The 12056-nt window shown below is 42.6% G+C and overlaps 1 protein-coding gene across 2 annotated transcripts; it reads left to right on the top strand.

The window, feature by feature from the left end:
* The first annotated feature begins 4869 nt into the window (after positions 1-4869).
* On the top strand, positions 4870-8650 carry LOC121575391 (fibromodulin-like). Of its 2 annotated transcripts, none has more exons than XM_041888460.1 (6): positions 4870-4954; positions 5978-6288; positions 6558-6680; positions 6992-7132; positions 7253-7520; positions 7929-8650. In XM_041888460.1, the coding sequence occupies exons 2-6, from the start codon at positions 6109-6111 to the stop codon at positions 8078-8080; spliced, it is 864 nt and encodes a 287-aa protein (XP_041744394.1). In that variant the 5' UTR covers positions 4870-4954; positions 5978-6108; the 3' UTR covers positions 8081-8650. The 2 variants fall into 2 exon arrangements, with proteins under 2 accessions (XP_041744394.1, XP_041744393.1); XM_041888459.1 differs by having other exon boundaries at positions 4895-4954; positions 5859-6288.
* The last annotated feature ends 3406 nt before the right edge of the window (positions 8651-12056 follow it).

Genomic DNA, 12056 nt, shown 5'->3' with positions numbered 1-12056 from the left:
ACACAAACAAGTTTAAGAGGCTTTAATCCATCGCAATGGCCCTCTAAGGACACCCGTTAGCATGTAGCACGCAACACAATTAGCATTAGCCTTTAGCATTAGCCGCTATGTACAATGTGGCATGAACCACACTCCAGCATTTAGCATTAACATTAGCCTTAGCCTTTAGCTAACTGCGGCCTACCCCACGCAACAAGCATCCTGCACTGCCCTTTTTCTTTTGACATATTTTCCTACCGTTTTGTGCTACCGTGGACTTAATGACAATTCACCGAGAAATTACACCCAATCAGACCCCCCGTCGGACGAAAGTCGAGCAATAATCACAAATCAGATAAATTCCATCAACCCGAGTTTTTCTTTAAAAACACACCGACTTGCACATTCTATCGTGCAAGCGGATTTGACGGCCCATTTCTAAAATGGCCCCCCTGGGGTCTTAAGCGGTACAGTGCTCTAATGTATGCATATCTGCCTTAATTGTACACTGCCAATACTTAATTCCTACCGTTTTATGCTCTAAAATTCCAATTATCTGCCGTTTACCAATGGAATCACATTTTAGAATATTATTACAGACTCCTAGTCGACCACAATAGCGCCACATCAACAACGACCCAAGTACTTTTAACTGTACACCTTCAATGCCCTCTCATGAATCAGCGGAATAACTAATGCCCAAATTTTGTGAGTAATCTCACCTTTAAAGCCGGCTTGGGCAGTAGTCAACTCGCGACTCAGGAAAGGAACCAAGAACGATGAAATCAGAATCCCGGACGAGCCCCCATTCTGTCGTGTCTGTTGTTGGTGGCTATTGCTGTCAACAAAGAGTCCGCTTAGGCTGCACCATGATTAGAGGCATTCAGATTAATTTGGGACGATGCTTCTCCAGACACCGCGGGTCTGTAACTTATGCTGTAAATGCGTGATATTAATAAAAGCCTCTAATCACGGTGCAGCCTAAGCGGACTCTTTGTTGACAGCAATAGCCACCAACAACAGACACGACACAAGCTAGCTAACGTTAGCTGGCTGGCTAGCTAGCTAACATTACGTGTATGATCTGTGTAGTTATATTATTTGTATCTCAGAGCCATTTGCATTGCTAGTTATAGCCCAATGTTAGATAGCTAACAATGAATCTGGTTGGTTAGCTACCTGCAGATTCATGCAGGGTAGTAACGTTATGAGTTGGGATTATGGTTCATTGTTTAGCTAGCTAGCTACATGTCTAAACAAAAGACTCCACTATGCAAGTAACTATTTCAATAGAATGTTTATGATGTCACCACGACGACTGTCAATAGACGTAGCTGGTATATTCGCTCTGGCTATCTACTCTGATTTCAGAGCACTCTCGTCTGAGTGTGCCAGAGCGCAGAATAACTGACAAATTTACGAACGCTCAACACCCGTTGAATATGGCTGGTGTCAGTAAACGTTGGCAAAAAATAGTAATTCAATTGTTGTCAGCAGCACAGTTGCAGTCACCAACGCTCTGGATAACATAAAAACAGCCTAACCAGCTCTGCTAGGGCGGGTAAAATGGTCAGAGTGAGCTGTTCTCTCATTTGTGTCTGGAAGGAGCTAGCAAGCTAGCCAACGTTAGCAAGTTAGCTTGGGTGCTTGACTGCTGTTGTTAGGTCAGAATGCTCGGATCAACCCTACTTTTCGGCCAGAGTGTCCAGTGTGCGCTCTGAATGGTCAGAGAGCGAAGCGCTCTGAATTTACGAACGGCCAATCTGACAACGCTCTAAATTTACGAACGCCCAGAGCACACTCTGGCACTCCAGATTAAATTTACGAACACACCCGTAGTATAAGCCAGCCTTTAGTCTTGAAATCTTTGGTTGTTTAGTACATAGCCTCACATGTGAATCCTTAAAGAGATGGGTGGGGCTAAAGCTTAAAAGGATGTGAACTATGCTGAATGGGTGTAGACAAAGAAGAGCTCTCCAGTAGATACCAAAACATTCAAGGGCCATTTTCTCAAAAGTGAGGTTACAAGTTCCCATTGTTCCTCAACTGTAGTGTATGATACATCATTTTCTAGTTCTGAGTCTCTACTTTAATCCAATGTAAAAAAAAACACAGTTTCAAATGTTGCTACATAAGACCGAATCGAGCCGGGCGGTCACAAATGATCCATAGCCTATAGGCTATAGGCTACGAAGTGCATTCTCAGAGAAGCACAGAGCAAAGTTATATTTCTAAGATAGATCCTAGGATGGTCTAAATAAAACTAGGACGCACTGTAAACTGCAATGAATATTCCAACCCTGAGCCCCGCCTGCTCTGCTCTTGCTGATCCAAAACAGTTTTGTGTGCTGCTTAACCAATGGTTGCGCTGTCTAGGCCTACGGCGGCAGTTCAGGAGGAGAGTCAAAGGCTTAATAATTTTAGATTAGGCCTAATCCAAAAATTGCACTATATTGTACACGGACTAGTCTATAGCCTATATTCTGTTCTGTTTGAGAAGGAGATCGCAAAGATGAGAAGGAGGAGCAGAGTTCAACTTTGATAGCTTGCTACTACTATGATTTTATTAAAAACAATATGTTTCTTGCCCATGATGTGTTTATCAGAGTTATTGACCTCACAATAAGCCAAATTCATGTAACTTACATTGTGGTGCTGAAACATGAAGCAGCAGCAGCAGCACAATCAATCAGAAATGGACAGCTCATGGTGCTGAAAGTAGGCAAATTTGAGTAGGCATCATTCATTTCAACCGTCTTCATTTTAATTAGACTTTACTAACAACAAGAGGGCTTTGTGTTGGAGCCTATTTCTTCCTATTTAAGAAATAAGAGGTAGGCCTAACTGTTTGACAGATTCAATTAGGCTATAGGGTGCTATATACATTGATTTGTCGGTCAATTCCTCCACCCACCATGCACTCTTTAAATAGCCTACCTCTGTGTCAGTGAAGGGCTGTTAAGTTAAAACCAAGACTCAAATTGAGGTGGTATGAGAGGGTATGCCATAGGTCTATCCTTTAATTAAAGAAAATGGCAAAAAGCACAGGTATTGTGAGCTTAAGATTTTAAAGGAAAAAAAACGGATCCGATTATATACATCTATAACAGCGCATTGACCCGCGATGCTTTATGCTAGAAACAAGCTGTACAATACCTGTGAAAGATGTGACACTGATGCATATGAGGATATCTTTGACCTTCTATAGAGGAGGAGACCAAAAATATACTTTGCTTGGGAAGTAATCAATTTTATTTTACTATCAATTGATTAAGCTATTCACTTTCTTTGCAATAGAAGATGTTTAACCAAGACAGCTTTTACGGAAACACTTGATACCGTCTCTCATTGGGTTATGCCACAGCAGAAGAGTAGCCAGCAGTTAAAGCGTACATTTTTCTGCGTCGGTAGGCCTACTCTGTCTGGTGTGGAAAGGTAGGCCTAACTTTTGAAAGTACCATGCTCAGATTCCTAATGACATCTCAGATTTAATTATTTGCAAACAGGGACAGTTTAGTTGGAGAAATATGAAAATATGAACACATAGGCCTATCTCTCTGTCCATTCTTAGCAAGTAATTTAGGTGATTTGTGTTATATAAAAACAAATTCTGCTAATATGTAAAATGACATAGAATTGCATGACATTTTTATAAAAGGCAGTTTTTCTCGGACCTGCAAATACGATGATAGATTCATGCAATGCTTTTACTATAAAGGATATCTTTCCACCCCTACTCTTGTTCACAGTGGTCTGCGAACCCACAACCTTCCGGCCCGCAGCACTGTGCTCGATCAAAGTTCCTGCGTTGCCATGTAATGCTTAAAGGACGAAGAACAGTTTCTAAAAACTGCATATCTAAGGCTGTGGTCTGTCCAAGGAGTGAGGGTAAACGGTTCTCTGCTATCCACTTTGTTTTCATTGTTATTTTGGGTCACTTTTCTTTCTAAGCATTCAGGGAGGATTTAGGTCAAATATATTTTGCTGAAGGTAGGGCCATCCATTTTCATTTTCACCATGTAACCCTTATAAATAATGTTCACTCCCTAAGAGGAAGGCAATGTTGGTGTCAGTAATTTTGGGTTTATCCTCCAAGCTCTATTGCAATGCACTTCATTATTACAGATGTGAGTGTTACAGGGCGGTAGTCATTGTGTCAGGATCCCTTAGAGTTATAGCTCTACCGCCAACACTTAGATTTACCATTGTATATTAGTTTTGTTAAAATAGAGCCCTCAGCATCTACGAGGTCAAGTATAATTTAGGTGTGTTCTTCAACCTTCAGGATAGGTTTATAGGGTAAAGATCAACACTTTGGAGAGAGGGGAAGGTTGGGCTGAGGGTGGGACAGCCCAGGGAAAGTAAGTTCATGTAAGCCCCTGGGTAAGGGCAGGGGGAATGCATTTAGAGCTGTTATGAGCCTGAAATAAGAAGAGAAAGAGGAGAGGGGAGGCCAATTTGGAACTGACTGTTTAGTACAGGTACAGATGGGGATGTTTAGCGGGGATAGGGGACTGAGGGGCTTAACATGCTCCACAGATGGGAGCAATACTGCAGGTACAGCCACCCCACGGCAAAGCACTCTATCACTCTCTTTCACATACTCAACCTGGAGGAGAAGGAGACCATGGTACAACTGGGTTTGACAAAGGGTAGAGGAAGGAGAGAGAGAGAAGAAGAGCTGGGGCAGGTTTGAAATGGTTGATAGGAGAAGAGAGGAGGGAGCAGAGGGGTAGGGTTGTGTGAGTAGTAACAGGAAAGGGTGAGGTAGGAAAGAAAAGGGAGTGGGCGAGATAGGGAAACTAGCAAGGGTAGAGTGAAGGGGAGTCAAGAGGGAAGGATGGGTGGAGAGAGGGATGGAGGAGGGAAGGGAGTCAAGGAGAGAGAGAGAGAGAGGTTTTCACAAAGTGTTTCGCAAAGTCCCTCTCAGTCCTACACAGCCTCTCAAGAGGAGGGACTAGTTCTCACTGATCAGGTAGGTGTGTGTTGTGTGTGTGTGTGTGTGTTCGTGTGTGTGTGTGTGTGTGCGTGAGTATGTATGGATGTGTGTTTGTGCATGTGTGTGTGCCAGTGCAAGTTTGTGTGTGTGTATGCATTTGTGTGCGTATTTTAAACCACCACCTAATGTTATAGGAAATGTGGAAAACAGAAGACAAACTCACATCTTTCATTTTTATTGGACTTTTATTTCTCTTTTGCATCAAAGGACACTTGTTCGACATTTCCCTGTACAGTGTAATGGTTTGGCACCAGTGTGGATACTTATACAACGACTGCATTCATGGATATATTCTTCCCTTTTTTACATTTTCCTCTCTAGACCAATTACTTGATGGAGAAATAACCCTAAATACTGCCTCTGCAGTAACATGCAGTATTTAACATGCAGTATATCCAGTGTTGAGTCAATATTGCTTGCTGTTTGGCTGGTCAGCTGCTCTTTGACATGTGCTCTGCACTGGGACACCTTTGGTTATGATTGGTTATGGTGTTTAGATTTTTCTGGTCATTTTGCATTAGACTATGTAAAAGTAGTCCTAATGTCCAGTAGTACATTATTGTGCAGAGTCCAGTAGTACATTATGGTGCAGAGTCCAGTAGTACATTATGTACTAAAGATCTGTCAGCAGGAATGCAATACTTTCATGTGTTACTTTTGATGGTAATTTATGCGTTTAAACTCCTAAAGGGAGAGTCCATAGGTTTTTTACAATGTTCCCTCATTTCTTGTTCAGTAGAGCCAGGTTGGTCGATTTAGATTTTTCCACTGTTATTTGGAGTCTTTCCCAGTTTGTTCAGGTAGGTTATACTCACATTTCCGAACTCTGCATTACTACTCTGTCTCCTCTCTTTCTCTCCCTCTCCTTCTCTCCTTCAAGCTGCAGTATACTTGTGTGTAAGCCCTTTTCTGCATGTGTGTGACCTGCGTGTGTGACCATGAGTGGATTCTGTGTGTTCCTCTTGGCGTGTGTCCTGCCGCTATCCCTCGCCTCGCCAGGCAGGCAGGACCCATTCCTCTGGCTGTCCGCCCTGCGTGGTCGTGGTTACGTCGAGGGCTCCCTATTGGCTGACACCACCGGAGGGGAGTGTCCTGCGGAGTGTGACTGCCCGCCCTCCTTCCCCATCGCTATGTACTGTGACGGGCGTGGCCTGACAACCATGCCCACCGTGCCCTCCAGGATGAAGTACCTGTACCTGCAGCACAATGAGATCTCCACCATGCCAGACTCTTCCCTGGCCAACGCCACCAACCTTGTCTGGGTCATGTTGCATCACAACGCGCTATCTACGGACAAAATTGGCAAGAAGGTAGGTTACTCTACACAACACAAAATGCACGGCACTTCACCATACGACACTAGAATTCACTACAGTACTGTACACCAGGGTTTCCCAAACTCGGTCCTAGTTTTGTTTTTTGCCCTAGCACTACACAACTGACTCAAATAATCAAAGCTTGATGATGAGTTGGATATCTGAATCAGCTGTGTAGTGCTAGGGCAAAAACCTGCTCTACACTACGCTAGACTTTGATCAATCAAACATACTTTGATCATTTTATCATCATTGTATTCTAGGTGTTTGCCAAGCTGCAGGGGTTGGAGCGTCTGTACCTTCAACATAATAACCTGACTCGTGTTCCCCCCAACCTGCCACACTCACTACGGGACCTCAGACTCAACAACAACAATATCAACAAGGTAACAACACTCAGACTTCTAATCACTGCTGCCCATTCAAACACTTTCATTCATCTTCATCTGTCTTCAGATGTTTGGATGTTGATTGTCAAGTGGATCCAGATGTTTTTCAATCAAGCCACATGTAAAAAATACAAACTCTTGGAAAGACAACACTCATCCTTGTTTCAAGTATGATGGCACCAGGCCTTCTCACTGTTTTTATCAATCATTTAAATTCAGCTTGTATTGTTGTTGTTGCCTAGATGTTTTAAATAACGGTTTTTTGCGTGTGTGTGTTTAATAACGCTTGTATTATTGTGAGTGCCTAGGTAACGCCAGCGGCCCTTGATGGTATGGACAACCTGACCATCCTGTATCTCCATGACAACGCTCTGACGGAGATGGGCAAGTCTCTGAGGGGTTTGAACTCACTCACACTGCTCGATGTCAGCGGCAATAAGCTGAAGAAGGTACCGTAATGTAGAGGGTGTGTGTGTGTGACTGTTGAATGATGCCAGTTATGGCAATCGGCTTGCTAGATTGATTGATTAATCGAATGATCAACTGATCGACTGACAATCTATGTCCAGGTACCAGATAGTCTCCCAGAGCGCCTCCACCAGCTGTACCTGGAGTCCAACGCCATCAGTGCTGTCCCAGAGGGTTTCCTCAGTAAGTTCTCCCAGCTGCAGTACATCCGCATGGCCCACAACCAGCTGACAGACAATGGCATCCCCCCCAACACCTTCAACGTGTCCGGCCTGGTGGAGCTGGACCTCAGCTTCAACCAGCTGGAGAGGATCCCCTCCGTCAGCCAGACGCTTGAGCACCTCTACCTGCAGGCCAACCACATCAAAGGTGTGTAAAGTAGGCATGTAAGCATGCAAGCAGTAAACACACACACGCGCATGTACACACGCATACCGTCTTCGCTATTAATCGAAGTCGATGATGACAATTCTTTGTTAGAGTTAGTGGAGGGGTCAGCGACGCTGGTACCACTTCATGTGGCTGTGGAGGGCGATGTGGCTGCTGCAGGTGGGACTCGTGTTGGGTGATTCGTATGACGTGATTTCAGCAACACTTAAACGAACAAAGTACATTTTTGTTTGAATGCCAGAATGTAAACAATAGCTCTCTCTTTCTCTCCTCTCCCTCTCTCACTCCCATCCGTCCCTTTTATTTTTCTGTCTCCCACTCCTTTGTCTCCCTTCCCTCCCTCTCTCTCTCCCTTCCTCGCCATCTCTCCCTCCTCTCTCTCTGTAGAGTTCACCCTGGGGAGTTTCTGTGGTGTCGTGGACGTAATGAACTTCTCCAGGCTGAGGACACTGCGTCTGGAGGGGAATGAGATCAGCACCGGGGATGTCCCCTCGGAGTCAGCCCTCTGTCTGCGTCTGGCTAACACCATTGAGGTGTAATGCACCCATCTCACCACCGGGTGGCATCATCATCTTACCATCAGAGCATAGGGCAGCAGTCCTAATTTTAGCATAACATTGAAATTCCAGAATCTCACCAAGAAGCTGCAGCAGAGGGCTGTAAAGGCACAAAGGCCCACCTACTCCAAGTTTATCTTGGTTGTTTTATCTCTTATCATTCAAAGGACATTATGATAGATCTTCATATCAGGTCATTTTTCTTTCTCTAAACTTTAGAAATGTAGATCATTCAAAGCATGTTGAAAGTGCTTCTTCCAAGGTCAACTCTGTTGAGGAAAGATAACTTTATATAAAATATTGTATATTTCTGTTGTGTTGATTGCAAAGCCAAATGTCCAATGTTTTTGTCTTATATATGTGTGTGTATCTGTGAGTGAGTTCAGTATTTGTGGGTATATGTGAGTGTGCATGCTCACAATTCTAATAGGATGTGTGAACCAGAGGACGCTGGTGGGAGGAGATATAGGAGGATGGGATCATTGTAATGACTGGAATGGAATCAATGGAATGGTATCAAACACATCAAACAAATGGAAACCACATGTTTGACTCCATTCCATTGACTCCATTCCAGCCAATGAACCCGTCCTCCTAAAGCTCCTCCCACAAGCCTCCACTGGTGTGTACGTTGTTTGTGTGTATGTGTCCCCATTTGACAGTTAGTGTCTTTTATCAATATGATGTTATAATATGATATGTATGAATACGCATGCAGTCTATTCTCCATAAGGCTTACTGTAAAGAGACTAAGACCACACAGAGGCAGATGAAATGCATGAAGAACGCACTATGCATTCATCTATCCGCCGAAAGTTAAACTTTTGACACTCAGAAAAAATTATGGACGAATGGCGGTTGCCTGTCCATCATTTGAAGAGTTTCATTCCAAAACGCTATATATCCATTTTCAGAAATGTTGGTAAACTATATTTTATTGTTTAAGTAACTTATGAAAGAGATTGGTGTGTTTTTTCACTATCTAATAATGGCATGGGGTTGTTCAATGACAGACATGCATTTGTTTGAAATCTATCACATCCATTTCAGAGACACAAATAATAATGTATTTTTTGCAAAACGTTACATATCCGCCTCGCTCTCAGAGAAATAAGTAGTACTGCTAGGTTTTACACAGTCAAATGTAACATATAACTAAACATTTTATAAAGAACTGAACAACTGATGTATTTGTGACATCAATATTTCCCAAAAAACTAATTCAATACAATAATATGAGCTCTGTATGCAAAACGTTTATATTTGACATTTTAGTCATTTAGCAGATGCTCTTATACAGAGTGACATAGTTAGTGCATTCATCTTAAGATAGCTAGGTGAGAACCACATATCACAGTCAAATGTACAGTATATGAACATTCCATTCCAGCTAAACAATAAATATAAAGCGTTTAGTATTTTTCTTTACAATAGTAATATTTTGCACACACATGAAGGTACCCATAAGCAATCATTTCTGATGAAAAAACACAAATGTGAAAAAGTGGTGGATATAGTGTTTTGGAAATTAATTTGTCCGTCAATGTATGAGCCACAAATAGAAACCATTGGCTCAAATTACTGTGTTCTGGTCCTAACCCGAGTAGGGATGTGACTGTTGTGATTTATGATTGGAGAGAAATGTAGTCCTATTGCATGTGTTGGTATTAGTATTGACTAAAGCCCCATTTACACCTGGTTCTAACTTGGCGTCCTTTGTCCTGAATCTTGTCCACATTCTGATTGTGCCCACATTCTTAGACAGATGTAGACAATCAAAAGACACATTGTGATTTGATTGTGATCAGATCATCCTGCCGACCTCCAGAGGTAGTCAGACACACATTGTGTCTGGAAATCTTACAAGACAGATCTGGACAGAGAAACCATTTAAATCATAATTATTCCTCTGGGTGTTCTGATGTCCTTTACAGGCCTTTCTTACTGACGTGATAAAGGTATCAATGTTTTACTAAGACTTAACCGGTTGTTGGTTTTGATCAAATTTCTTGTTTCACAAAGTAAATATTGTTTTGTTGGCTAAATTAACTTAAGTGCCACAGCAAACCCACAGCACTAGACGGAACCCTGAAATGTGTTTCATTGGGTAGGGCCTGCAGTATGTATGCTATACGAGAGACAGGGGAAAAGGGAGAGTCAGAGCAAAGGACAGTGACAGGGACAGGGACAGGGACAGAGACAGAGACAGAGACAGAGACAGAGACAGAGACAGGGACAGGGACAGAGACAGAGACCAGATCACCCAACTATGTCTCTGTGGGGCACCAGGACACAGAGAGGAATGCAGGAGAGAGTGGAGGGAATGGAGGAGAGAGTGGAGGGAATGCAGCCAGGGGAGAGTGGGGTCTTGGCTTTGCTGACTGACACACCCATCACAATAAGGCTTTTGTTTGTCCTTAATTGCCACATCAATCATTCATCTGTTGGCTGAAGGAGTAGGGGAACTGGGGGAAGTCAAGCCAAAGGGTTAGATGCCACCCCTTGTATCTAGGAAACTATATACAAAATATATCATGTGATCAAATATTTAGGAAGAGATCATACAGTCCTGTACAATGGCTGTTTAGGACCAACAACATGATGTAACGTGTGTGGTCCACAAACATCTAATCTTACGATCTTGCTACTGTAATGACCTGTGATCTATATATATGACCATCTCACTCTGGGTCAGTGTAATGCCTATGTATGTGACACCCACAAACACACCACTGCACTCTTATATACTAATATCCATTTAGCAGACACTTTTATCCAAAGATACTTACAGACTTGCATACATTTACGTATGGATGGTCCCGAGAATCGAAACCCTCTACCCTGGTTCTGCAAGCGCCATGCTCCACCAATTGAGCTACAAAGAGCAATATATCATATTATTATATGTGTGTATATTTGTGAGACCATGGAAGCTATTGTCCTCTTGACAGCCAAGCTGTAACCACATCCAACCTGTATGCCTGCTACAGTAGGCTACATCCTGTATCTCTGTAAATCTGACCACATCCTCCCCTGCCTCTGCTGTTACTGCTACAGGTAGTCTGAGAACATCAATAACACTTCTCACCACTTCCCTGATATCGGTGGTGGGCTACTAATGAATGCTGTGAAAACAAATGTGCATTGTCCCCGGAAACTAAGTTGGTGTATTTAGTGATGGTATATTACAGTTATCCATCACCAAAGTGATCCACTACCAGTCAAAAGGTTTAGAACACCTACTCATTCAAGGGTTTTTCTTTATATTTACTACATTGTAAAATAATAATGAAGACATCAAAACTATGAAATATATATATGGAATCATGTACTAACCAAAAAAGTGTTAAACAAATATATATAAATAAAACAAATATATTTTATATTTGAGATTTTTCAAATAGCCACCATTTGCCTTGATGACAACATTGTACACTCTTGGCATTCTCTCTTCCAGCTTCATGAGGTAGTCACCTGGAATGCATTTCAATTAACAGGTGTGCCATCACAGAAGGTAGCCCTATTTGGTAAAAGACCAAGTCCATATTATGGCAAGAACAGCTCAAATAAGCAAAGAGAAACGACAGTCCATCATTACTTTAAGACATGAAGGTAAGTCAATACGGGAAATGTCAAGAAATTTGAAAGTTTCTTCAAGTGCAGTCGCAAAAACCATAAAGCGCTATGATGAATCTGGCTCTCATGAGGACCGCCACAGGAATGGAAGACCCAGAGTTACCTCTGCTGCAGAGGATAAGTTCATTAGAGTTACCAGCCTCAGAAATTGCAGCCCAAATGCTTCACAGAGTTCAAGTAAAAGACACATCTCAACATCAACTGTTCAGAGGAGACTGTGTGAATCAGGCCTTCACGGTCGAATTGCTGCAAAGGAACCACTACTAAAGGACACCAATAAGAAGAAGAGACTTGCTTGGGCCAAGAAACACGAGCAATGGAC

Source organism: Coregonus clupeaformis, chromosome 10 (genome assembly GCF_020615455.1).
Source record: "Coregonus clupeaformis isolate EN_2021a chromosome 10, ASM2061545v1, whole genome shotgun sequence".
NCBI lineage: Eukaryota > Metazoa > Chordata > Actinopteri > Salmoniformes > Salmonidae > Coregonus > Coregonus clupeaformis.
This window is presented reverse-complemented; position numbering and strand designations above follow the sequence as displayed.

Bases quoted from the DNA above. Each gene is read 5' to 3' on its own strand.
- LOC121575391 (XM_041888459.1), top strand. From the start codon at position 5,917: ATGAGTGGATTCTGTGTGTTCCTCTTGGCGTGTGTCCTGCCGCTATCC. The intron at 6,289-6,557 runs GTAGGTTACTCT...ATTGTATTCTAG, and splicing joins CGGACAAAATTGGCAAGAAG to GTGTTTGCCAAGCTGCAGGG. The intron at 7,521-7,928 runs GTGTGTAAAGTA...CTCTCTCTGTAG, and splicing joins GCAGGCCAACCACATCAAAG to AGTTCACCCTGGGGAGTTTC.